General features: G+C 39.0%; 1 protein-coding gene across 4 annotated transcripts in view; it reads left to right on the plus strand.

Moving 5' to 3' along the window:
- The window catches only part of Wnk3 (WNK lysine deficient protein kinase 3), a 210452-nt gene that overhangs the window by 176687 nt on the left and 5859 nt on the right, over window positions 1-27906 (plus strand). For 2 of the 4 annotated variants that reach the window (XM_045140319.1, XM_045140318.1), the window contains exons 16-22: window positions 1092-1229; window positions 1585-2528; window positions 10522-10753; window positions 11146-11276; window positions 12107-12714; window positions 14951-15153; window positions 24090-24292. In XM_045140319.1, the coding sequence (XP_044996254.1) occupies window positions 1092-1229; window positions 1585-2528; window positions 10522-10753; window positions 11146-11276; window positions 12107-12714; window positions 14951-15153; window positions 24090-24292 (2459 nt within the window). The remainder of the gene's footprint in view (window positions 1-1091; window positions 1230-1584; window positions 2529-10521; window positions 10754-11145; window positions 11277-12106; window positions 12715-14950; window positions 15154-24089; window positions 24293-27906) is intronic. The other 2 variants (XM_045140320.1, XM_045140321.1) reach the window with 2 other exon arrangements.

Here is a 27906-nt window from a genome sequence, read left to right on the forward strand (position 1 = left end):
GGAAGAGGAAGAGAGAGAGAGAATAGGTGCCCCAGGGCTTCCACCCACTGCAAACAAACTCCAGATGAGGTACTACCATATGCATCTGGCTTATGTGGGACCTGAAGAATCAAACCTGGATCCTTGGGCTTCACAGCCATACGCTTTAACCACTAAGCATTCTTTCCAGCCCTGCCTCATGTTTTAATAATTATTCAGAGATTTATAACTCCATTGATTACATACTTCTGCTGGCTGTGATTTACGTTTTGTAAATCACATACCCAAGAACCTTTCAAAGACTAAAATTGGAATTCTTTTGTTTTTGACAATTTTATCTCCCCATTCTTCTTAGCGCTTGTCATGAGTATTCTCAGGGTATCTGAGAGGGGTCTAAGAACCACAAACACACAAAGACCTCTGAAGGAATTATAGCTATATGAAGAAGCAAAAGGTGGTGTGGGAATAATAGAACCAGATACCATTATCCTGAAATTTCATTCAACTGTCCAAAGTCTTATCTGCATCTTATTTTGTTGGTTAAAAGAAATCTGAACAGGTTTCTGACTGATAAAGTAGGATAAAGTTCAAAAAGAATTATTGCTTTAAATTAACAAATGTAGGGATTTGTTTTACTTTACTTTTTGGTTGTTTTTGAGGTAGGGTTTCACTCTAGCCCAGGCTGACCTGAAATTTACTCTGTAGTCTCAGAGTGGCCTTGAACTCACAATGATCCTCCTACCACGCCCAGCTTATTTTACTTATATGTTGTCATACAATAAAATTTATTTTTCTTTCTTTTAATATGTAGTTTACATTTGAAGCACCACTTTACACAGAATGCAAGTATATAGATATTTTAATGAAAAAACTGCTTTCCAGTTATTGAAAATCAGCACCTTGCTTCTGATTGCTATTAATACATATCTTGCACTTCGGCCTTTAGATTATAGGGGTTGGGAAGTTGTTCTTATACTTTATAATTTCCTAGTACTATTGGAAATGGAGCTACAACACGAGCTTATTTTTTTAATGTGGTTTCCTTATTCAATAAAGTAAAAAGAAATTGACAGTGACTTAGCATATTAATTTCTTGCCAATTCTTTCTACAGATGAATCTGTTCCTCAGTCATCCCCAGTGGGTCGGTGGCGATTCTATGTCAATCAAACAATAAGAAACCGTGAAGCTCAGTCTCCTCCTTTTGTTCATCCTTCCATGGCAATGGTTCCTGGATTACATCCACTAACTAGTAAGCTTTTGTCTGCCAGCTTGTTCTAGATTTAAATGCTATAAGTGTAAAATATATATTATGCCATTAGCATGTTACCATGGATATTTTATGCTTATGGTAATTTTCGTGAACATTTTTGAAGGCGTCAATATTTGTGTAAAACTTAAACCATAATTTAATATTTATGTAAACACACAAAGTTGTTTGTCCTTGCCTTGTTAAATTTTATGATGATTTGGTTCTTATTTACTAGTGTATTCTCACATGAGTTTTCATTTGTCCCTTACTTTGCCTGTCCCTTTTGAGTTTGGTTACTTGTCTATGCTTTGTACTCATCAGTTCATACTTACATATTTCTTTGTAATTGTTCCAGGTTCAAGAAATGTAAGTAATAAGGAAATAACAGCAGAAACACTATTCACTATAGAAAATAATCCATGCCAGCATGTACTTTTTACCTCCAAATCAGAACACAAGGATAAGGTTGATGGTAAGATTTCTGAATGTGCTAGTGTAGAAACTGAGCAACCAACTGTACTTTATCAAGTAGAAGATGACAGGCAGATAATGGCACCAGCTACTAATAGTTCCAGTTGCCCTGCTACCTTGGTATGTGAAGTTCCTGTTGAATATAAGGGACTCACCAGCCAAGCAGGCATGTTCATACCTGTGTATCCATGTCAGCAAGCTGCCACTATAGCTGATGTGCCCATGACCCATCCTGGTGAATCAATCCAGACTGCTGGTACTACTGTTCCAACTTCGGTACTTGTGTCTGATCAAAAGCCTCAATCCTTATCAGTACAGGGACCAACTATGGATGTGGTGCTTGCTTCCCAAGAAGGAGAAACCATAGTGAACACTGAAGCAACATCTTCTAAGGCAGTCATTGCCACTCAGACCCCTGGCCTTGAACCAACTGCACTTCTTCCTGGCACTGTGCTGGAATCAGATGGGGAACGGCCTCCAAAACTGGACTTTGCAGATAACCGAATTAAAACTCTAGATGAAAAATTAAGAAACTTGCTCTATCAGGAACATAGCGTCTCTAGTGTTTATCCTGAGAGTCAGAAGGATACTCAAAGCATAGACTCTTCATTTTCTTCCTCTGCTGAAGATACACTCTCCTGTCCAATGCCAGAAATCATAACTGTAAGTCAGTGTGGAATTCAAGATAGCCCTGTACAATCCCCAAATTTCCAACAGACAGGTTCTAAGTATCCATCCAATGTGGCTGTGAGTCAGCCTACTAATATATCAGTGTTTGAAAAGGACTTGAATGTGATAACTTCTGTGCCCAGCGAGTTATGTTTACATGTAAGTATCATTCTCTCTGATTTCTTATTCTTTGCTTATGAATTTAAAGAAATGCTTTCTTTCCTAAAAATCTGTCCTTTGAAATGAAATTGTCCATGTCATGATTTTCTGAGGTAACAAACATTTAAGTTCATTACTTAGCTAGGCTGTAGTTGCTCAAAACTTAAAACCTATCTTGAGCCTATCTAAGAGAGCCCTCTGGTGAATTAGTGTGGAACTTACAACCACTGTATGTATTTATAGATTATTTAGTAGATAAGAGAAACATACTTTTCAATTTCAATTTAGAAGAAAGTACTAAAACAAATCTAGGGAAAATAAAAATAAATAAGAAAACTGTTTTCAGGGTTTTGTTGTTGTTGTTGTTGGGTTTTGTTTGTTTCTTTCTTTCTTTCTTTGTTTTTTTGAGGTAGGGTCTCACTCTAGCCCAGGTTGACCTGGAATTCACAATGTAGTCTCATGGTGGCCTTGAACTCATGGCGATTCTCCTACCTCTGCCTCCCAAGTGCTAGGATTAAAGGCGTGCATCACCATGCCTGACCTGTTTTCAGTTTTTTTATAACAGTTTTATATTTATTAATTTAATGTTTCTAAGGGTATAATTTGTTTTTTAAAAGAAAGTAAAAATCATCCATAATCGTATTATGATTTTAGTTATAAAACATTTTCCCAAAGGGTTGGAGTTATGGCAGATGTTTGCTCCCATACCATCAAAAAAGTAGGATATTTTAGTCAGACCTGATGATGCAAGCCTGTAATCCTAGCACTTGGGAGGTAGAGATGGGTTTAGGAGTTAAGTAAGCTTGAGGCCAGACTGAGATACATGTCTCAAAAAATTAAAAATTAAAAAGTTGAACATCGTGGTGCACGCCTTTAATCCCAGCACTCGGGAGGTAGAGATAGGAGAATTGTCATGAGTTCAAGCCACCTTGAGACTCCATAGTGAATTCCAGGTCAGCCTGGGCTAGAGCGAGACCCTACCTAAAAAAAAAAAATTAAAAAAAAACAGGTAAAAGAAAAAGAAAGGAGGCTTTCTATAAAAGGGTTAAAATTACAAGATTACAAATGTTTCAGAGTTTATAATGTTTTTGACTTTTAGAATATTTGCATATATAATGAGATATCTTGGGGACTGGGACACAAATCGAAACATAGATTTCATCTGTTTCTCATACACACACACACACACACACACACACACACACACACACACACACACAAAATAGGCATGTGCCACCATGCCCAGCTTCCTTTCTAAATTTTTACCACTGTGTTTCTTTGTCATTGCTACAAAGTGAGTCCACCTGTACTTGTGTGTAAAATAAAATCCATTGCATTGGGCTGGAGGGATTGCTTAGCAGTTAAGGTGTTTGCCTGCAAAGCCACAGGACCTTGGTTCGATTCCCCAGTACCCACATAAACCAGATGCACAAGGTGGCGCATGCGTCTGGTGTTCATTTGCATTGGCTGGAGGCCCTGTTACGCCTATTCTCTCTCTCTCCCCCCCTCGTTCTCTCTCTCATATAAATAAATAAAATTTTTTTTTTTAAAATTCATTACATTTCCAAAACTATTAACATACCTGTATATCCAGAAATGGTTTTAGTTAAAATGTAACTATTTATATCAACATAATTCTGTATATTTAGCATTTTATGGACATTGGTATGTGTTATATTTGTCTCTGTTTCTTTACATAGATGTGCTATGTTGCACCTTTTACAATTTTTGTGAACTAGCCATTTTAAGCTAACGAACTAATCTGTAAGGAAAAAATTCAGACTAGTAAATGAAAGGTAATGGTTGCAATACTACATCACATTCCTGTTTCTTTTCTTTCTTTTTTTGAGGTCGGGTCTCGCTCTAGCCCCGGGTGACGTAGAATTCACTATGTAGTCTCAGGGTGGCCTCAAACTCATGGCAGCGATCCTCCTACCTCTGCCTCCCAAGTGCTGGGATTAAAGGTATTTGCTACCCCAGCTCATCCATTTATTGATTTTTAGAAATTTTGTTTGCTTATTTGTTTGTTTTTATTTAAGACTAGGTCTCACTATATAGCTGAGGCTGGCATAGAATTCACTTTATACCCACGTCTAGCCTTAGCCTCCTTAGGCTTCACAGGTAAATGTCTTAACTGCTAAGCCATCTCTCCAGCCATTTGTTAAATTTATATATATACATACACATACATACATACATACACACACACAACAATACTCATGTTTTTGAAAGGCAAAAGATGGCTTTGTGAAGATGAGCTGTGGCATATAAGCTTTTATATATAGAATCTAGAAAGACTATATGCTCTAGAAGAAGTATATCTAGAAGAATTAGAACAGGGAATGTTACCACAGACATGTTAAGTCACATGCAGAGGTAAGCAACAGATTGGCTATTTTTAAAAGGCTTAAGGTAGCTGTTGTAGTCAGGTTCTCATTGCTGGTAGAAATCACCCAACCAAGAGCAGCTTGTGGGAAAAAGAGGTTTATTTTGGCTTACAGGCTCGAGGGAAAGCTCCATGATGGCAGGGGGAAACGATGGCATGAGCAGAGGGTGGATATCACCCCCTGGCCCACATAAAGTGGACCATAGCAACAGGAGAATGTGCCAAACACTGGCAAAGAGAAACTGGATATAACACCCATAAGCCCGCCCCCAACAATACACTGACTCCAGGAAGCATTAATTCCCAAATCTCTATCAGCTGGGAACCTAACATTCAGAACACCTAAGTTTATGGGGCACACCTGAATCAAACCATCACAATAGCCCTAGATAACTTTGGCTTTGACATTTGAGTCCATCATGGAAGTCCCCCCCCCGCCCCCCCTCCCCCGCCGGAAGGGTCTCTCTCTAGCCTAGGCTGACCTGGAATTTGCTATGTAGTCTCAGAGTGGTCTTGAACATACAACAATCCTCCAACCAACTTCTACCTCCCAAGTGCTGGGATTAAAGACATCATGCGCCACCACACCCAGCCCATCATGGAGGTTCTAATAATACAAGTGTGGCTGCTTCTGGGAGCCATGTTTCGTTGTTCTCAATTGGCCAAGCATCATATTTTATATAATTTTCAAATATTATCATTGTCTCATATCACTAGAAGCTTATTCCTAGAATCTGATACAGGTGAGGATGAGTAGGCAGGAAAGTAGATCTTCAGGGAGAGAAAAATGATTAACAGAGCCATAAACTGGATCACATTAATCTATCAGCTGTCATGATTCCGGTTTGATTTTTGTCTGTCTCTGACATAACATTTACATGTAACACATAAAAAGAGTGCTATATTTAAGATTAAAATAGTAAAGGACAGGGCTGGGAGAGATGGCTTAGGGGTTGAGTGCTTACCTGTGAAGCCTGAGGACCCTGGCTCGAGCTAGATTCCCCAGGACCCACGTTAGCCAGATGCAGAAGGGGGTGCATGTGTCTGGAGTTTGTTTACAGTGGCTGGAGGACCGGGTGCACCCATTCTCCCACCCCCCTCTCTCCATCTGCTTCTTTCTCTCTGTGTCCATCTGTCACTCTCAAATAAAGAAATATAAATATAAAAAATAGTAAAGAACATAGTATGGCCTTAAGGAACAAGGGCAGTCGATGAAGGAAGCAGGCATTTTAATTTAAATAAGAAGACTTAATTAAAATCTTTATAAAAGGCAGGCATGGTGATGCACACCTTTAATCCCAGCACTTCAGGGGCTGTGGTAGGAGGATTGCTGAGTTCAAGGCCAGCCTGAGTCTAACTCAAGGTCAACCTGAACTAGAGTAAAACCCTACATTGAAAAAACAAAAAAGCCGAACATGATGGCACACACCTTTAATTCCAGCACTTGGGAGGCAGAGGTAGGTGGGTTCCATGAGTTAGAGGCCACCCTGAGACTAGTGAATTCCCAGGCCAGCCTGAGCTAGAATGAGACCCTCACTTGAAAAACCAAAAAAGGAAAGAAAGAGAAGAAATCTTAAGCTGGGTATGGTGGTGCACACCTTTAATCTTGGGAGGCAGAGATTGCTGTGAGTTCAAGGCCACCTTAAGACTACATAGTGAATTCCAGGTCAAGCAAGACCCTACCTCAAAAAAACCAAAGAATGGCTGGAGAGATGGCATAGATGTTAAGTGCTTGCCTATGAAGCCTAAGGACCTCAGTTCAAGCCTCAATTCCGCAGGACCCACGTAAGCCAGATGCACAAGGAGGTCATGCGTCTGGAGTTCATTTGCAATAGCTGGAGGCTACTGTCTCTCTCTTTATCTGCCTCTTTCTCTCTCTCTGTCTGTCGCTCTCAAATAAATAAATATATTTTAGAAAGAACATTTTCCATAAAGGAAGATTTTGGGTTTAGAAGAACTAATGGAAGTATATCAGGTTGAGAAAACCAGAAGCTTTAACAACTGCTGACAATACTAGTACAGCGTTCATTTATTCAAATATAACTTTATTTTTTGAGTTAGAGTCTCTGCAGTCTAGGTTAGCCTGGAACTCAATACTCTGTAGCCTAGAGTAGCCTCAACTCATGGCAGTTCTCCTACCTCAGCCTCTGTAAGGCTGGAATTACAAGCACGGACCACCCCTCCTGAATACAACTTCTTTCATGTGTTTTAACTGTGTCCTTCAACTTTGCTGAATTTATTTATAAGCTCCAAGCTTGAGTAGCTTTTGAGGATTCTTTTGAATTTTCTATATGTACGATTTTGTCATCTGAGAATAGAGGCAGTTTTACTTCTTCATTTTCTGCTTTTCTTACCTATTATCTTCTCATATCACACCTTTTATCTTTTTGTACTTTTGCTATTTGCAATGGGAATATTTCTCATTTTTCAGGGTGTTTACGATCTCTTATTGGTGATTTTTCCATCAAAGATCATGTCTTTAAATTTCTAATAACAATAGCTCATAGAGTATACACATTTAAATGGTATCACCTACTGTATGGTGGAGCTATATTGTACATACAGTCTTTTGCTCCTAGGCTATAAATCTGTGTTGCATGGTACTATACTGAACACTGTTGACAATGTAGTACCATGAAAACAGAATAGAAGTTTTTCAGCTCCATTATAAGGGATCATCATCATCTATGAAATGCATTAATGGCTAAAATGTTGTACATATGTATGTATGTAGTAATAGCCCCCAAATAAAGTAAAAGGATTTGATTGATTAGAGTATTACCCCATATAGAGTGATCAGGGAAAAACAAAAACTTGTATGTAGTAGTGAAATGACAGGTGGGGATTTCTTCAAGGAACCAAAAGAAGGCCAGTAAGTAGAAGGGTATTAAAAGATGCAAAAAGAAACAAAAAGCTGGGCTTGGTGGTGCTTGCCTTTAATCCCAGCATTTTGGGGGACAGAGGTGGGAGGATTGCCATGAATTCACATAGTGAATTCCAGGTCAGCCTGGGCTAGAATGAGATCCTACCTCAAAAGAAAATAAAAGATGCATTGTAGGGCTAGAGAGATGGCTTAGCAGTTAAGGTGCTTGCCTGGAAAGCCTAAGTACCCCATGTTCTACTCTCCAGGTCCCACATAAGCCAGATACAGAAAGGTGAGCCAAGAGCAAGGTCACACATGCCCACTAGGTGGCACAGCATCTGGAGTTTGATTGCAGTGGCTGAGGCCCTGGTATGCCAATTCTCTCTCTGTCTCTAAAATAAAAAAATAAATATATTTTTTAAAAGATGCATTGTAAGCCAGGCAAGATGATGCATGCCTTTAATCCCAGCACTCGGGAGGCAGAGGTAGGAGGATTGCCATAAATTCGAGGCCACCCTGAGACCGCATAGTGAATTCCAGGTCAGCCTGGGGCCAGCGTGAGACCCTACCTTGAAAAACAAAAAAATAAATAAAAACAAAAGCTCTAAATAAATAAGATAAAATAAAATAAAATAAAAGAGCCAGGCATGGTGGCACATGACTTTAATCCCAGAATTCGGAAGCAGAGGTAGGAGGAAGGAGGATTGCCATGAGTTCAAGGCCACCCTTAGACTACATAGTGGATTCCAAGTCAGCCTGAGCTATAGTGAGACCCTACCTCAGAAAACCAAAAAAGAAAAGAAAAGAAAACACAACATAAAAAGATGCACTGTAGAGACAGATAGGACAAAAAGATTGTGTGGCATTTTGTAAGCATTCTTTTGGGTTAAAACATAAGGCTTTCCTTTTCTAAATATTTATTTACTTATTTGTGTGTGTATTTGAAGACATGTTCATATTCTTGTTACTATTATCTACTCCCCTTGTTTTACAGCATTTTAAAACTTTCTACATATGTCATGATCTCCTTTTTATACCTTCAGTCATTTTTTCTTGTGTCTGTATTATTTTCAATGTTACATATATAAGGAGCTGAACTGATAAGGAAAATTAGAACTTACAATAAATATGCCATCTTGATCCATTTACTACATATTAAAAATCTTGTTTGTAACTTCATTATAACCAATGCAGTACTTTCTAAAATGCAATATTATTAACATGTTTTGCTTATTGAAGTAGTAGTATTACTACTAATCCAAAATGGGACTTCAGAAATTAAAAGCTGATTTTCACACTGACTTTTTTAAGACAGGTCTCATGTAGCCCAGGCTGACCTTGAAGTTACTGTATTTTTTATGTATTTCTTATTTATTTATTTTATTTATTTATTTATTTTTGGTTTTTCAAGGCAGGGTCTCACTCTAGCCCACGCTGACCTGGAATTCACTATGTAGTCTCGGGGTGGCCTGGTACTCAAGGCGATCCTTCTACCTCTGCCTCCCAAGTGATGGGATTAAAGGTGTGCACTACCACACCTGGCTCTAAATCCCATTTTTAATTATTTATTTAAGAGAGAGGAAGAGGCAGATAGAGAGAGAATGGGTGCACCAAGAATCCAGCCACTGCAAACGGACTCCAGACACATGTGCCACCTTGTTCATCTGGCTTACATGGGTACTGGGGAACTGAACCTGGATCCTTGGGTTTTGCAGGCAAGCACCTTAAATGCTAAGCCATCTCTTCAGCCCCTAAATCCCATTCTTTATGCTTTCATTTCTACTTTTAATTTTCTAGATTATTAATGATCATTCTATTTCCCCAAATACTTATGGTTCTGTGTATTAATTGTATTATTATAGATAGTTTCTTTTTAAAGCATTCAGACCGAACAATTAGTACTGTATTTTTTTTTTCTGGGTAGCAAGGTAGGAGGCCATAAAACGGAGTGTAATTTTATAGCTAGCACAGTCTGATATTAACAAAAAAGTTTTTAGAACATTTAACATATTTTTGTTCCTTTGTAAATTTCTGTGTGCTTAAAGTAAGGAACTTGATTTCTTGATATATCTTTGTCACTCAAGCTGCTTTAAATATCTTGCTTCTTCTGTGTTATCATATGTCAAGCATCTTTAACTCTCTTAACTACCATTATAATAAATGAACATTTTATTTAGTAACATTTTTAGACAGGCATGATAGTATACACCTGTAATTGTAGCATTTGGGAGGTAGAGGCAGGCCAATTAGGAGTTCAAGGTCATCATCAGCTACATAGTGAATGTGAAGCCAGCCTAGGCTACATGAGACCTTGTCTGAAAAAAACAAAATGCAAGAATGCATTTTTAGGCATTTGTCACATATAACAAATAACATTTTCATTTTCAGTTTTCAAAGTTGACATAATAAATAAAAATACCTAGTATGGAAATTTTAATATCTCATTTTCACCTTTTTTTGTTTTTGAACTCACAGTGATCCTCCTACCTCTGCCTCCTAAGTGCTTGGATTAAAGGCATGTGCCACCATGCCCAGCTTCATTTTTCATCTTGGTGCCTGAATATTTTCAAAAGAAGGGGGAAGGATTCAGTTTCTGATGTGGTACTATTAATGCAATCGTATATAGCATGTTATTTTTGATCAATAATTAGTCAATATAAGTAACTTCAATATACAAAAAAAAATTACCCACCTTACCTAAATTATTTCCACTTTGGTTTCTTTCATTTTCTTGTCTCCATTAGGAGATGTGCCCAGATGCTTCCCTTCCAGGGGATCCAGAGGCCTATCCTGCTGCTGTGTCAAGTGAAGGAGCCATTCATCTGCAGACAGGAGGTGGATATTTTGGCCTAAGCTTTACTTGTCCTAGTCTCAAAAATCCTATTAGCAAGAAATCCTGGACTCGCAAATTAAAAAGCTGGGCATACAGGCTATGGCAGTCAACCAGCTTTTTCAAGAGATCAAAAGTCCGTCAAGGTAGTGTGCTTACAGTCAGGGACATAGACTAGGTAACATCATTTTTCATTTACTTATTTTTTTGTTCATACATAAATCTTGCCATGTTTTTCCATATATCTCATGTATGTAACATGTCCCATTAAAGTCATTGCTATTTTATGTTTTTCCTTTTGTAACTAATTTGGTTTTCCAGTTATTCATTTCATATAGACACTAAGTCTTGGGAGAAATCTTGCAATGTCTGGTTTAGCTTAGGGATTTTAACAATGTTGCTTATTACATTAACACTTTTTAATTGTCTAGCAGGGGTTAAGCTTTTTCTACTTTTCTTCATTTTTTTTAATAATATAAACAATTTTAGTCTTAAAAACAATTTTCTCTTTCTGCTTATAATTCGACAAAATTTACAGTGGGAACAGAAGATAAAAGATCAGCAATTGCTCCTGATTACATTCCTCCGACGCAAGAGTCCACAGTCGATACTAGGGCTTTGAGTAGATGTAAAGTGATGAGTGGATCATTTCAGCGGGGTCGGTTCCAGGTTTGTGTCTTTGGTTGAATCCTTATCTATCTATAAGGGCCTTATCAAAAAAAACCAGCAGGGCTGGAAATGTAGCTCAATGGTAGAGTGCTTGCCTAGCATCTGTGAGCCCATGAGTTTTATCCTCAGGACCATTAAAAACGTGACAGCACTTGAAATTTGGGCTGTAGATGATACTTAAATGTAGATCTTTCATATTAAGTTTTTTCACCTTGGACAAATCTCCTCACCTTTTGAAGCCATCTTTAAAAGTGACTCTAAAGAATATAGGGATTTTAGTAGCTGCAAAGAACACAGAAATAGATCACCATTTTATGTTGTTTGGTTGGGCTATCATTTTTTTTAATTTTTTTTATTTGAAAACAACAGACAGAGAGAGAAAGAGGCCGATAGATACATAGAATGAGCACACCAGGGCTTCCAGCCACTGCAAAGAACCTCCAGACACGTGCCCCCCTTGTGCATCTGGCTAACGTGGGTCCTGGGGAATCGAGCCTTGAACTGGGGTCCTTAGGCTTGACAGGCAAGCACTTAGCCACTAAGCCATCTCTCCAGCCCTGGGTTATCATTTTTATCAATTCCATGTTCTTTCAGATCTTAACAATTTTAGTAGTGGAATTTCATTTTACTAATATGAAGCCACTTTCTTTATTCAAGGGGCCCAGTTGAAATACTGAATATGGACAGTATAAGCTTTGGTCATATTAATACATGTACATGATAGCAGACCATCTATCTAATTCTATGCTGTGCTTTGACATTGAATATTTTCTTGAGATTTATACTTTGGTTAGGTGGAGCTAGACATATTTGCCTTTTTTATATCTCAGGTGATTACAGTTCCTCAACAGCAGCAAACAGTGAAAATGACATCCTTTGGAATAGAACACAGACCAGGATTTAAGGATACAACAAGCAAATCTAGTGAACAAACTCTAGCCTCTACTGAATCTGCAGCGTCTCAGTTTGTCAAAGTAGAACCTACCGTGCACAATCCTCAAACTAAAGTTTCTTCTCAGAAGTTACGAATGCTTCACAAAACTTTTAAAGAAGATAAAGAAATTGCCCCGCAAGGAGAAAACTTCTTATCTTTCAGCACCACTTGTGAGACTAATGTATCTTCAGTGACCCCAGAAAAGATATTGGAAGAAGCTCCAGCCATAGGAAGTAGTGTGCAGTCTAGATCTAAACTGTTGCATAAAGAAAGAGTCATACTGACTCCTGGGAAACAGCCTTGTTCTAATTACTCTTCTCACACCATTGCTGGTAATGCAAAGCCAGTGGCAAAAACTGGTCCAGAGAGTGATCATTGTTTACATCTGCATAAAGAACAAGCCTATGCTCAAACACATTCTCCATCTTCCCCAATGAGTAGTGATGATGAATCAGAAATTGAAGATGAGGACTTAAAAGTGGAGCTTCAAAGGTTAAGAGAAAAGTAAGGATACTTTCTTTCTCTTCTGTAACAAGTTTGATTAGTCTGAGTTTTATAGAACTTAATATTTGCTTAGCAGCTAATTAAAGTTTAGTGGCATTTTAATGATTAAACCCTTTTCATGATTAAAACCATAATGAATACTAATATAAAACAATCACCGAATACCTTTCACATCATTGTCTCTTTAGTAACAGGCCCCCTGCTAGGCCACCAGGGGATGGTCTACACCTCTAGCTTAGGTGGAAATGGTTGTAGGATCATTTCCAAGATCTCCACAAACTGCTTAAAACAGTCCTGGCTGAGGCTCTGCCTCTAGGAGCTGGAACAGTTAGCTGAGATCATTGTCTAGTATTCTTAAACATGTTTGAAATGTTCGGAATAGCTGGTGCTAGCATAGAGGTGGTCTAGCTGACAGTCCTTTAAAATAAATAAATAAATATAAATATAAATATGTATGTATGTATGTATGTATGTATGTATGTATGTATGTATATACTTGAGAGAGAGAGAGGAGGAGAAAGAAAGAGGCAGATAGAGAATGGCATACAAGGGCCTCCAGCCACTGCAAACAAACTCCAGATGCATGTAACCCTTGTGCATCTGGCTTACATGGGTCGTGGGGAGTTGAACCTGGGTCCTTTGGCTTGGCAGGCAAATGCCTTAATGGCTAAGCCATTTCTCCAGCCCTGACAATCCTTTTGAAAGGTATAGTCCAAGAGCTACCAGTTAGGGAGTCAAATTGCCTAGTGCCCACTCCCTATGCCTGACTTATTTACAGGAAAAGCGAACATCAGAAAAATAGTTTAGAATAAAAACTTGAACTTATCATTAACACTAGTAATAACTTTAACAGATTTTTATAGTGCTTAACACTTACCCAGTGACCAAGGGAGTATATAGTACCCTCCTTTGTCTCACTAATACTGAATTGCATCTTCAGCCCTTCCTTATTCTATTGGCATTATGACTTGTTCATAATTTTTTAGAGACCAGGATAGTGAGTACTAAATGACTATATTAGTGAGCTAAGTTTTTAAACCTAAATTGTTGCTGTTACTGTTGTCATTATTGTAGCAATCTGAGTGAAATCAGGGTTGCTTGCATGAGCATGAGTAGGGGTTATTTACTTAAACGATGGGTAACTTAACCAGTGATTGAACCACTGAAGAACATGACCCCCATTAACCATTAACTGTCAACTCCTTCTCTGGAAAAAGTCAAGACTCATGATCCCCTGAATCCATAGTGGGATGTGACAACAGGTTTATTCTTGTGCAGGTCTTGTGCAGACAACCACAGATGCTGTGGGTTCATGAGTATAATGACCATATCATGTCCAGAAGTCAGCATTCCACCCCATCCTCTAGCTCTCATATATTTGAGAAAGAGAGAAAGAGGGAGAGAGAGATTGAGCACACCAGGATCTCCAGCCACTGCAAATCTGGCTTATATTGGTACTAGGAAATCAAACCTGGGTCCTTAGGCTTCACAGGCAAGCACCTTAAAGCATCTCTCCAGCCCTTGTTCTTGATTTTTTTTTAATGATTAAAAATTATCATTTCTCATGGCAATCTCATTTCTCAGAGGCAGTTACTGTGAGTTTCTTGGCTTGCTTACAAAGCCTGCCAATCTGGGTTCAATTCTCCAGTGCTCACCTAAAGCCAGATCCACAAAATGGTACATGTGTCTGGAGTTGGCTTACAATAGCAAAAGGCCCTGACATGCCCATGCTCGTTTTCTCTCTCTCAAATAAATAAATTAATTAATATTTTTAAAAATAGCCAGGCTTGGTGGTGTACACCTTTAATCCCAGTACTCAGGAGGCAGAGGTAGAAGGATGGCTGTGAGTTGGTAGCCACCCTGAGACTACATAGTGAATTCTAGGTCAGCCTGGGCTAGAACAAGACCCTACCGCAAGAAACCTGTTTGTGTGTGTGTGTGTGTGTGTGATTTTTTTCTTACTGATTTTAGAACCTAACATTAAATCACTATTAGGGCTGAAGAGATGGCTTGGCAATTGCAATTGAGGTGTTTGACTGAGAAGCCTAAGGACAGATTAGTTTAATGTTATATTTTAGGAAGGTGTTTTCTATCCAAAAAATGTGAAGATACTTTGTTAGTTCACCATTCTAAATTTCAGTGCCTCATTAAACTTTACTCGGACCACTGTAAATTTCTATAGTTATGTGTATGGTATCAAAGTTATGAAAATTCTTTCTACCTAATTTTTATTCAGACACATTCAGGAGGTGTTGAATCTTCAAACCCAACAGAATAAAGAACTGCAGGAGCTCTATGAACGCCTTTGGTCAATTAAAGATAGCAAAACCCAGTCTTCAGAGATTCCTTTATCACCTGCATCACCACGTCGACCAAGATCTTTCAAAAGTAAACTTCGCAGCCGCCCTCAGTCCTTAGCACATGTGGACAGTGTAAAAGGTAAATTAGCCATAAAAGAAATTCTTAAGAAACTGACCAGAAGCCTGGCGTGGTAGTGCACGCATTTAATCCCAGCACTCGGGATGCAGAGGTAGGAGGATTGCCAAGAGTTCAAGGCCACCCTGAGTCTACATAGTGAATTCCAGGTCAGCCTGAGCTAGAGTGAGACCCTACCTTGGAAATTCCCCCCACCCCCGCAAAAAAGAAAGAAAAGAAACAGGGCTGGAGAGGTGGCTTAGTGATTAAGGCATTTACCTGCAAAGCCAAAGGATCCCAGCTCTACTCTCTATGACCCACCCTGAGACTCCATAGTGAATTCCAGGTCAGCCTGGGCTAGAGTGAGACCCTACCTTTAAAAAACCAAAAAAATAAAAATAAATAAACAAACGATTTGAAGATAAGCAAAATTAGAAAACTGTGATAGGGGCTGAAGGGATGACTTAGCAGTTAAGGCATTTGCCTATAAAGCCAAAGGACCCAGGTTTGATTCCCCAGGACCCACGTTAGCCAGAGGCACAAGGGGTCACATGCATCTGGAGTTTGTTTGCAGTGGCTGGAAGCCCTGATGCACCTATTCTCTCTCTCTCTCTCTCTTTGTTAAATAAATAAATAAAAATAAAATATTTTTAAGAAAGAAAAACTGTGATAATATAATTTTTTGTCATTGTTATTTTTTTGTTTGTTTGTTTTTGCTGGGCATGGTGGCACATGCCTTTATGAAAGAGAAAACAAGAAGGGGAGAGAGAATTGGTGGGCCAGGGCCTCCAGCCACTGCAGTTGAGTTCCAGATGTGTGCACCACCTTGTGCACATGTGTAACCTTGCACACTTGTATCACCTTGTGCATCTGGCTTACATTGGATCTGGAGAGTGGAACATGAGTCCTTGGGCTTCACAGGAAAGTGCCTTAACAATTAAGCCATCTCTCTAGCCCTGTATGTGCTTTTTATTAGACTAAAGTGATTTAATAATCTATGTATTAGTCTAAAATGTTCTCCAAACTTTTTGTTAGTAAATGTTCTTTAATGAAATAATGATGAAGAAAAGTGATATGTATTAAAGAATAACTAAGTTTACTTTGGAAAACAAATAGCTAGAATCCTAGTATCTTTCCCCAGAATAGATTTTTGTTATTGTTTTTCAAGGTAGGGTTTTTCCTGTAGTCCAGGCTGATATGGAACTTACTTTGTAGTTCCAGAGTGGCCTTGAACTCACAGCAGTCCTACCTCTGCCACCCCACTGCTGGAATTAAAGGTGTGTGCTACCACCCTGGCCAAAATAGTTTTTTAAAATGTTACTAGTTTCGATGAGAACCACTAGTCTGGCATTTAAAGTTTAGAAGTTTGTTGGTAACAACAATGACCTTTTAAATAGTTTATGCTGTATCTGAAGGTAAAGATCCTTATATATTATGTTAAAGGATCTTAATAAAATATACTTGTTTAACTTAGGGAAAATAGGGTCATATCCACATAAGTAATATACAAGTTACTCATCAGGTAAGCCCCCTTTAATTTCATGTACATAGTGAAGGTTGAGTTGAGGGTATATTGTAAAGCGAAGCAACACCCCCAATGAGGATATAGGGAGAGAAAAATCCTTATATTCTTCTGGTGGAAATGGAAACTAGTATAGCTACTATGGCAATCAGTGTAAATATTCCTCCACAAACTTAAAGTAGAACTACTATATGATCCAGCTATACTACTCCTGGCTAGATACCTGAAGGACTCTAAATCACCCTAACATAGAAATATTTGCATATCCACATTTATTGCTACACTACTCACAATAACAAAGATATGGAACCAGTCTAAATATTTATCAACAGATTAATGGATAAAGAAAATGGCTGAGGTAGGAATATCACCATGAGTTTGAAAGCAGCCTGGACTACAGAGTGATTTCCAGGTCATACTAGAGTAGAGTGAGACCCTGTTTTTTTGTTTGTTTGTTGTTAAAAAAAAAAAAAGAAAGAAAAGAAAAGAAAAGAAAACAGAAAAAAAGCTGGTAGTGCATACCTTTAATCTCAGTGCTCAGGAGGCAGAGATAGGAAGATCGCTTTGAGTTTGAGGCCACCCTGAGACTACATAGTGAATTCCAGGTCAGCCTGGGCTAGAATGAGACCCTACCTGGAAAAACAAAAACCAAAAAGAAAAGAAAAAAATGTGGTACATGCACATTATGGGCCTGTATTCAGCCATAAAGAATAAAACTGTAACATTTTCTAGAAAATGGATGAAACTGGAGATCATTGTGTTAAAGTGAAATAAGCCATACTTGGACAAATATCACCTGTTTTCTCTCATATGCAGAATCTGGATAGTGTGTGTGTGTGTGTGTGTGTGTGTGTGTGTGTGTGTGTGTAGGTTTCATGAAAGTAGAAAGGAAACCATGTGAGAGAAGGAAGAGAATATATGAGAGGGAAAAAAAGAGAGAGAGAGGGCAATGGAAATTAAATGGCCTGAAAACAGAAGTAGGCACTTTTGGAGAAGGAAAGGGACCAGCAAGAGAGAGGTAGAAGGGAGGGGGACAAATAAGACCAAATTATAATGTGTGTGTGTGTGTGTGTGTGTGTGTGTGTGTGTTAATTTAAAACATGCATTATCTCTTTTAAAAGAGCATTTATTTAATTGCAAGCAGAGAGAGAAAAGAGATGGAATGGGCACCCCAGGGACTCCAGCCACTGCAAAAGAACTCCAGATACATGCACCACTTTGTGCATCTGCTTTTCATGGGTACTGGGGTATCAAACATGGGTCCTTAAGCACCATAACCACTGAGCAATCTCTCCAGCCCTAAAAATATGCAAAATCTTAACAGAATTTGTGGGAGGCAAAATAAAATCCCCTAAAAATTCCACATGCAGATCCGTAGAACCTCTGACTATATTCAGTTAAATGACATAGGAGAATAAGATTACAGGTAGGCCGAGTGTGGTGCCGTTCACCTTTTATCCCAGCACTCAGAAGGCAGAAGTAGGAGGATCGCTGTTAGTTTGAGGCCACTCTGAGACTACAAAGTGAATTTTATTTAGGTCAGCCTGAGCTAGAGTGAGATCCTACCTTAAAAAAAAAAAAAAAAAAAAAAAGATTACAGGTAGAATTTAAGTTGTTCCTCAACTGGCTTCAAAATCTGAATATAATGTTGGATCCAATCTTAGACAGAGAAGTAGAGAAGGAAGCCAGGCGCACACCTTTAATCCCAGCACTCAGGAGGCAGAGGTAGGAGGATCGCTGTGAGTTCAAGGCCACCCTGAGACTACATAGTGAATTGCAGGTCAGCCTGGACTAGAGTGAGACCCTACCTCAAAAAAAAAAAAAGGAAGGAAGGAAGGAAAAGGATGGCTGGATAGCTCAGCGGTTAAGGAGCTTGCCTCTAAACCCTAACAACTTGAGTTCAATTCACCAGTATCTACGTAAAGCCAGCCACACAAAGTAGCACGTGCATTTGGAGTTCATTTGCAGTGGCTAGAGGCTCTGGCACACCCATTCTCATTCTCTCTCCCTCCTCTCTCTTCTCTGTCTCTCTCTACTTATAAATACAATTTTGAAAGTTTTAAAAAATGTAAAAAGAAAGACTGAGGAGCTAGAGATATGGCTCAGTGGTTAAAGGTGCTTGTTGGCAAAGCCTGCGGGCCCAGGTTGAATTCCTCAGTACCCATGTAAAGCCAGATGTACAAAGTAACATATGTATCTGGAGTTCATTTGTAGTAGCAGAAGGCCCTGGCATGCCCATACTCATGCTGTCTGTCTGTTTTTCTCTCTCTCTCATAAATAAAATATTTTTTTTTTTGAGATAGGGTCTTACTCTAGCTCAGGCTGACCTGGAATTTACTATGTAGTCTCAGGGTGGCCTTGAACTCACAGTGATCCTCCTACCTCTACCTCCCAAGTGTTGGGATTAAAGTTGTGCGCCACCACACCCGGCAGCAAAATATTTTTTATTCATTTATTTATGAGAGAGAGAGAGAAAATGGGAGGGCCAGGGCCGTTGCCCATTGCAAATGAACTCCAGACATGGGGCACCAAGTGCATCTGTCTTATGTGGGTACTGGGAAATCGAACCTGAGTCCTTAGGCTTCATAGGCAAGCGCCTTAACTGCTAAACCATCTCTCCAGCCCCCAAAATCATTTCTGTTTTAAATACATATTTTATTGATTTATTTATGTGAGAGACTGTGAGAGCAGAGATGAAAAGACAGAGTGAGTATGGGCATCCAGGGCCTCCTTCCTGTGCATATGAACTCCAGAAGCATGTACCACTCTGTGCATGTAGTTTACGTGAGTACTAGGGAAAGGAACTCAGGCCATCAGGCTTTGCAAGCATGCACCTTAACTGCTAAGCCATCTTTCCAGTCCTATAAACTATTTGTGTATAATTACTTATAAATAAAGTAATGTTTATATTTGTCATTTGTTGTTGATTTTTCATAGTCTACCCATTTTTGTGACTCTTCCTTGATTTCTACTTTCCATTGTTTAAATATTTTCTAGTATTACTTTCAAATTATCATTTTGCTTCTCTTATTATGTTTTTAAATTATTTCCCTGTGTGATCATAAAAATCATAATTAACTTCTTCTTTTGTTTGTTTGTTTTGTGTTCCTTTTTTGCTGTAGGGTCTCTCTGTAGTCCCAGGATAGCCTCAAACTCACACCCATCCTCCTACCTCTGCCTCCTGAGTGCTGGGATTAAAGGCATATATACTACCACACATGGTTTATAATTAGCTTCTTAATTCAAAGCAATCTAGTTCAGATTAAGACTATCTTTTTATATTTTTTGTTTTTCAAGGTAGGATTTCACTCTAGCCCAGGCTGACCTGGAATTCACTATGGAATCTCTCAGGGTGGCCTCAAACTCACCGCAATCCTCCTACCTCTGCCTCCCAAGTACTGGGATTAAAGTCATGTGCCACCATGCCCAGTTTAAGACTATGTTATTTTAATTGTCTATTTTTTAATATATTTATTTTATTTATTAGAGAGAGAAAGAGACAGAGAGATGAGCACTCCAGGACCTTCAGCCATTGCAAACTAACTCCAGATGCATGTGCTACCTTGTGCATCTGGCTAAAGTGGGTCCTGAGGAATCGAATCGGGGTCCTTTGGCTTTGCAGGGAAATGCCTTAACCACTAAGCCATCCCTCCAGCCCCACATTTTTTTTGAGGCAGTCTCTCTTATTGACCTGGAACTTGCAATTAAACTAGACTGATGGCCAACAAGCCCCAGGGTTCTTCTCTTTTCTAGTACTGGAAACAGAAGTGCATACCACCATATTCAACATTTTTACATGGGTTCTAGGGGTTGAATTCAGGTCTGCATGCTTGAAAGGCAAGCACTTTACCAACTAAAATATCTCTCCAGTCCTCCCTCTGATATTTCCTGCAAGGAACATGAAGTAACAATTTATTTCAAGGATATTTTCCCTAAGAAATGTTTTCACTTTTCCTTTTATTTTAGTTTATAGAATTTACAAAGAAAGATATAGAGCACTACTTTAGATTCAAAGGTTAATACACGAGCCAAATATAATTCAACTTTTAATTGTGAAAAGAGTTAGAAGGGAAAAGATGGCTAATTCCTGGAAACATGCAAAGGAACTGTATAATTGTACTCATTTTGATAGTTTCTAGTTTTTCTTGATGACTGAATATCCTACTTTTTTATGTTTTACATTGTTAATAAGCCCAAGTCCATTTACTCACCATTTGAAAGAAGCCCAACCCAAGGACAAGTTGTTGGGGCAAGGAAAAGAATTTATTTGGACTATCAGCAAAATGAGAACAAAGCAGACCAATGCCCTAGAAGAACCATTTTAACTTAGCAGAAGTTTAAGCTCCTTTTATCCTTAAGCAAGGGGAAAAGGGAGGTAGGGTTAGATTAGGAAAGGATTGATGGTTAGAGATTTCAAGGCATGTCTTCAGTGTCCTAGAATGTGATATGAAACTTGGTCATTGGTATGTATGTATTCACAAAGTCAGAACGTCCCTCTACATATTTTTTACTTTTTTTTTAAGTTTTTATTTATTTATTTGAGAGTGACAGACACAGAGAGAAAGACAGATAGAGGGAGAGAGAGAGAATGGGCACGCCAGGGCTTCCAGCCTCTGCAAACAAACTCCAGATGCGTGCGCCCCCTTGTGCATCTGGCTAACGTGGGACCTGGGGAACCGAGCCTTGAACCGGGGTACTTAGGCTTCACAGGCAAGCGTTTAACCGCTAAGCCATCTCTCCAGCCCATATTTTTTACTTTTATTTTTGTATCTTCAGCCTTGAAAGGATAGCAGGGAAAATCAGTCCATACAACCAGTGTGGGACAACGTTCCTTAAATGATTATCATATCTACATGTAGACTTGAGTCAAAGTCTAACCAAAGGGTAAGGCAGCAAAAGATACATATACAGTATGAAAGCTAACATGCCAAGACTTTTCACCCTGTTTTAGTCAGCCATCAGATATTTTTGTAGGCCCAAGTGAAAAGCCAGTCCTTTCAGCAAATGTGGCCTTCATGACCCTGAAAAGCAGGCTTGCATACTTTTCATAACCTGCATGTCAGCCACATGCAGAGCTAATGGGGAGCTAAAATATTGCTCATCTGTGTGATCTTTAAAATAAGTAATTTTCAAAATCAACTAAAAGAAAGTAAAGCTAGAGAGTTTATTTAGGCTTCCCTTCAGTTATATTAATCCCTGAAATAAAATATAAACAAGGTAAATATATAGATGTGGTAATTTTGTTATAGTAACTAGTTATTTCTCAGTATCAATTATATTGTTTTATATTTGTCTTTCCTACTTCTGCCCCTGGTTCACTGACCCAGATTATATCTACCTTTGAACTCTTAAAACTGAACAATTGCCTCCAGAAATATGGTGCACTGTTTGGTTGCCCTTAACTCTATTCCTACAAGACACTCTTCTTTCTTTTGTCATAGGTTAAACTTAAGGACTTGAAGAAAACTATAATTTATTTTCCTAAATCATAATCATCTCCATCTACTTGCAGAGCATAGTGTCTATCATTGTGAAAAGGAAGTTATCTCTTTCAAGTAATTCACAGCATAGTGTTTGTTGGGTCTCCTTCATTTTTGAAAGTTAGCTTCTTGTTTGAGAGTTTTCTCTTTCAACATTTTGATAATGTCATGTCATTATCTTTTGTCTATATTTGAGCTTTCTTTATTTAAAAAAAAAACATTTTTGGGCTGGAGGAATGGTTTAGTGGTTAAGGCGCTTGCCTGCAAAGTCAAAGGACCTAGGTTCAATTATCTAGGACCCGTGAAAGCCAGAAACAGAAGGTGGTACATGCACATGTAGCTTGTTTACAATGGTTGGAGACCCTGGCACGTCCATTATATCTCTCCCCCATCTACCCACACCACCACCCCCCCACAAAAATAAAAATACTTATTTGAGAGAGAGAGAGACAAAGAGACACTGTGGGTGAGCCAAGGCCAAGGCCTCTTGGCACTGCAAATGAATTCCAGAAGTATGTGCCATTTTGTACATCTGGTTTCTGTGGGTACTGGGGTATCAAACCTGGGCCAGCAGGATTTGTAAGCAAGTGCCTTTAAGTGTTGAGTCATCTCCCCAGCTCTTGGGTTTTTTTTTTGTTGTTGTTGTTTTATTTTTTTTTTGTTGTTGTTTTATTTTGTTTTGCTTATGTTTTCTTTAAGCAGGGTTTCATTATGTAGCCCAGGGTAGTTTGACCTTGTAATTCTCCTGCCTCAGCTTCTCTGGTGCTGTGATTACAGGTCTGTACCACTATGCCCATCCTTTTAAAAAATTTAACCATAAACAGAAATATCAGTATGTACATAGTAAATTCCAGGTCAGCCTGGGATAGAGAGAGACCCTACCTCAGGAAAAAAAAAAAAAAAAAAGGCAAATGAGGCCTGGAGAGATGGCTTAGCAGTTAAGGCACTTGCCTGTGAAGCCTACAGACCCCAGTTCAACTCCACGCAGGTAAGCCAGATACATAAGGTGACACATGTGTCTGGAATTTGTTTGCAGTGGCTAAGGCCTTAGCATACCAATTCTTTCTCGCTCTCGCTCTCACTTTCTCTCATTAAGAGGTTAAACTAAAAAGCAAATGAAAGCCAAAAAAAAAGAAATATCAGTATAAAGGAAAATGTAATTCCATATTTTTAACCTTGTTGAAAGTCATTAGAGTTCCAGGCCTGCTTCTGGGAGAACTTGAGCATATCAGTTTGCTTTTCCTGGGTCTGGTTTACTCATTTTAAAACTAGTACTTTTGACTATACCCCTAAGATTCTTTCCATTTTTAGCATCTTATAATGCCATTACCATTGCTGCCTCCTCCCTCTCCTCTCCTCTCTTCTCCCCTCCCCTTCCCTTCTTCTTCCAGGACTTGAATTCATGACCTTGCATATGCTGCAAAAGCATGTAGTACTAAAGCATACCCTTATCCCTGTGAGTCTTGTTAGATTCTACCCAAGAAAGCTAATAAAAGATCAAAGTTTAGTGAGCCAGGCGTGGTGGTGCATGCCTTTAATCCCAACACTTGGGAGGCAGAAGTAGGAGGAGTTTGAGGCCACCCTGAGACCACATAGTGAATTCCAGGTCCGCCTGAACTAGAGTAACACCCTGCCTCAAAAAACCAAAAACAACAAAAAGATCAGCGTTTATAACAATTTTGTTTATCTATACTTGGTTTACACCTAAGGTAGCCCTATGATTTTGTGTCCAAACTATAAGAAACTTTAGTGAATGAAAGGAGTACTCTTAGTGATTGATTACATTAGGACAACATCTTTAAGATAGAATTAGTCTTGGGTCAACTACAATGTGTAGTCAGTCATTCTTATCTGTCCCCTATGCCTTGTTCTATTAGCCACATTGCTCAAAGAAGACTTATCTACTTACCAGTTGTAATTCCTTTCCATGTTTTCTCTGGTGTGTTTATTTCTTGCAGATCCACAGTGTGTGACTAGTAATACAGCATCATACCGACAATCTCCAACCAGTAAAAAAGGGATGTTCACAGATGACTTACACAAGCTGTTGGATGACTGGACAAAGGAAACAGTGGGAAATTTACCTAGTAAGCCAAGTTTAAACCAACTTAAACAGAGTCAACAAAAGCTAGAGACAGAAAACTGGAACAAGTTATGTGAAGTAAGTTGTTTATCCCCAATTTTATTTATGAAAACTAAAGCAATTAAAATTGATTTAGGCCTATGGTTAGTTACTGTGCAAAACTGCTATAACTTAATAACATAGAGACTTTTGATCTTTATCTCAATTAGTCTTGTCTTTGAACAAGACTGGACTACAGTGAGACCCTGCCTTAGAAAACCAAAATAAGAAATAAAAAACATTATTTATGAGTGGGTATAGTGATTCTCACCTATGGTCCCAGTACTCTTATAGTTGAAGTAGGAGGATCATAGCGAGTTCAAGGCCAGCTGGGGCTACAGAATGAGTTGCAGAACAGTGTAGGCTATTATGAAAAGTGGTAGTTTGTCATAATTTGTTGGCTATTATATTACACTATTCTCTCTAAAAAATACCCCATCAGAGCCAGGCATGGTGTTGCACGCCTTTAATCTTAGCACTTGTGAGACAGAGGTAGAAGGCTTGAAGCCAGCCTGGGACTTCAGAGTGAGTTCCAGGTCAGCCTGGGATAGAATGAGAGCCTACCTTCAAACAAACAAACAACAACAGAAAAAAAAAACTACCTCATCAAATATTTGAATATCATAAGGAATGAGAATTAATCTGACAGTACAAGAAGAGTTTGGATTGCTCAACAATAACAATATTCTTTTTGTTTTGTTTTGTTTTTTGTTTTTCGAGGTAGGGTCTCACTCTGGTCCAGGCTGACCTGGAATTAACTATGTACTCTCAGGGTGGCCTCGAACTCTCGGCGATCCTCCTACCTCTGCCTCCCAAGTGCTGGGATTAAAGGTGTGTGCCACCACGCCCGGCAATAACAATATTCTTAAAGCCAGTAAGTTATCTGGACTAGCTTTATTAAGTATGTAAAAGAATTGTAGGGATGGAGGGATGGCTTAGCAGTTAAGGCACTTGCCTGCAAAACCTAAGGACCCAGGTTTGATTCCTCAGTACCCACATAAGCCAGATGCACAAGGTAGTGCATGCATCTGGAGTTTGTTTGCAGTGGATAGAGGCCCTGGTGTGCCCATTCTTCCCCCCCCCCCGCCTCTTTTGCTGTCACTTTCAAATAAACAAATTAATAAATAAAATATTTTTAAAAATTGTAAAGCTGTTCTAGATAAAATAGAATGACCTGAGCTGTGCGAGGTAGCACACACCTTTAATCCCAGCATTCGGGAGGCAGAGGTAGGAGGATTGTTGTGAGTTCGAAGCCACCCTGAGACTACATAGTGAATTCCAGGTAAGCCTAGGCTAGAATGAAACCCTACCTCAAAAAAATTTTCAAGTGACTTTTTTTTTTTTAATAAGAGGAGCTGTTAAAGTGTGAATAAAGTGAAAAAGTTCATTTAACAAACTGAGGTTCCAATCTTAGCTAGTCATTTACTCATTATGTGACCTCATCTCTTATTTATTTTTATTTTTTATTTGTTTATTTGAAAGTGACAGACAGAAAAAGAGGCAGAGAGAGAAAGAGAGAGGGAGAGAATGGGCATGCCAGGGCCTCCAGCCACTGCAAACGAACTCCAGACGCATGCGCCCCCTTGGACATCTGGTTAATGTGGGTCCTGGGGAATCGAGCCTCGAACTGGGGACCTTAGGCTTCACAGGCAAGTGTTTAACTGCTAAGCCATCTCTCCAGCCCCTCTTATTTATTTTTATTTTTATTTTTATTTTTGTTTTTTTGAGGTGGGGTCTCTCTCTGGCTCAGGCTGACCTGGAATTCATTATGTAGTCTCAGGGTGGCCTCAAACTCACAGTGATCCTCCTACCTCTGCCTCCCCAGTTCTGGGATTAAATGCATGAGCCACCATGCCCAACTGACCTCATCTCTTTTTGCCTACTTGTTCATATCTTTCAGATAGCAATAATACCTGCCTTGCAGGATTCCTGTGAGAATTAAGTGAGATAGCATCTATAAAGCTATACAGGTGTTATCTATATGTTGTAACTATTTTGCACTTTACATTAAGTTGATTATATTCTTGTGCAGAGAGCACATCTTACTTTCATGTTACTGTGCTGCAAACCTACTTAGGCATTTTTTGTTTTTATAACATGTATCAAGCCCTTTACTCTATACCAAGTCCTCTACTAGACTAAGGTTTAGTGAAAACAAGCAAGGTCTCACTCTGGCTGAGGCTGACCTGGAATTAACTCTGTAGTCTCAGGGTGGCCTTTAACTCATGGTGATCCTACCTCTGCCTCCCGAGTGCTGAGATTAAAAGTGTGCACCACCACACCCAACTTATAAGTATGATTCTTATCCTTATAGAACTTATATTTTTGTGGGTCAGTCAAACAATGATAGACCTGTATAAATATAAAAATTACAGTTATAATCAGAACTACAAGATAGATATAGGTTAATAGCATACAATAAGGGAAATTTGAACTAATAAAAAGAGGTCATGGAAGTCTTTCCTATGAAAGTGATGATTAAATGGAGATCTAAAGAAGTAGTACAAATTAACTAGTTGAAAAGGGAGAGGGAGCCAGGCATGATGGCACACACCTATAACCCCAGAACTCTGGAGATTAAGGTAGGAGGGTTGAAGTGAATTTGAGGCCAGCCTGGGGCTGCAGAGTGAGTTCCAAATCAGTTTGAGAACTTGCCTCAAAAATAAAAAAAAAGAATAAAATAGAAGATAAAAAGGAGAGCGAATATGATTCCAAGCAGAAAGAACAGTATATGCAGAAGTCTGGTGTGAGGAAGGGCACATGATGGGATTGAAATAAAAGTTTGGTAGAAGTAAAGAAAGCAAGGGGTAGTACATGATGGACCTAAGGAAGTGGGTAGGGCTTTAAATGCAGCAGTGATAAGGAATTTTGTGTTTATTTTATTAAAGATGGATAGCTGTTGAAACCATAGGGGATTAGTAAGAGCAACTTTGTTTTCTTTAATATTTTTGTTTATTTATTGAGAGAGAGAAGGGGCATGCTAGGACCTCCAGCCACTGCAGACGAACTCCAGACACATGTGCCACCTTGTTCATCTGGCTTAAGTGGGTCTTGGGGAATCAAGCCTGAATCCTTTGGCTTTGCAGCCAAGCACCTTAACTGCTAAGCTATCTCTCCAGCTCCTCAGCTTTGTTTTGATTAAAGTAAGAAGATGGGATTTGGGGTTATATCAAGGTAGGTATTGGCCAGCCAGTCAAGAGTTAGTCTCAGTAGTCTAGGTGACGGAAAATTGAATAGAACAGTAGTGAACAGATTCTAAGAAATGTTGAAGAGATAGGATAAACAAAATTTTATATCTTTAAAACATTTTTTATTTATTTGAGAGGGAGAAAGAGGCAGACACAGAGAGAATATGAATGTGGGCATGCCAGGGCCTCCTGCGACTGAAAATGAACTCCAGATTCATGTGCCATACTGTACATCTAGCTTTACATGGGTGATAGGGAATCGAACATGGGCCATTAGGCTTTGCAAGCAAATGCCTTAAACTGCTGAGCTCCCTGTCCAGCCCCAAATTTTGATATTTGAATGGCTGTATGACAGGAGAGTATCTACTTTCTATAACTGGATACTATTCTAAGATACTGGTCACCAAGATGGTGGGCCTGAACAAATAGTATGTTTTAGTAAGAATAGACTGCATGTTTGAGATT

This window comes from Jaculus jaculus, chromosome X (assembly GCF_020740685.1).
Source record: "Jaculus jaculus isolate mJacJac1 chromosome X, mJacJac1.mat.Y.cur, whole genome shotgun sequence".
Classification (NCBI taxonomy): Eukaryota; Metazoa; Chordata; class Mammalia; order Rodentia; family Dipodidae; genus Jaculus; species Jaculus jaculus.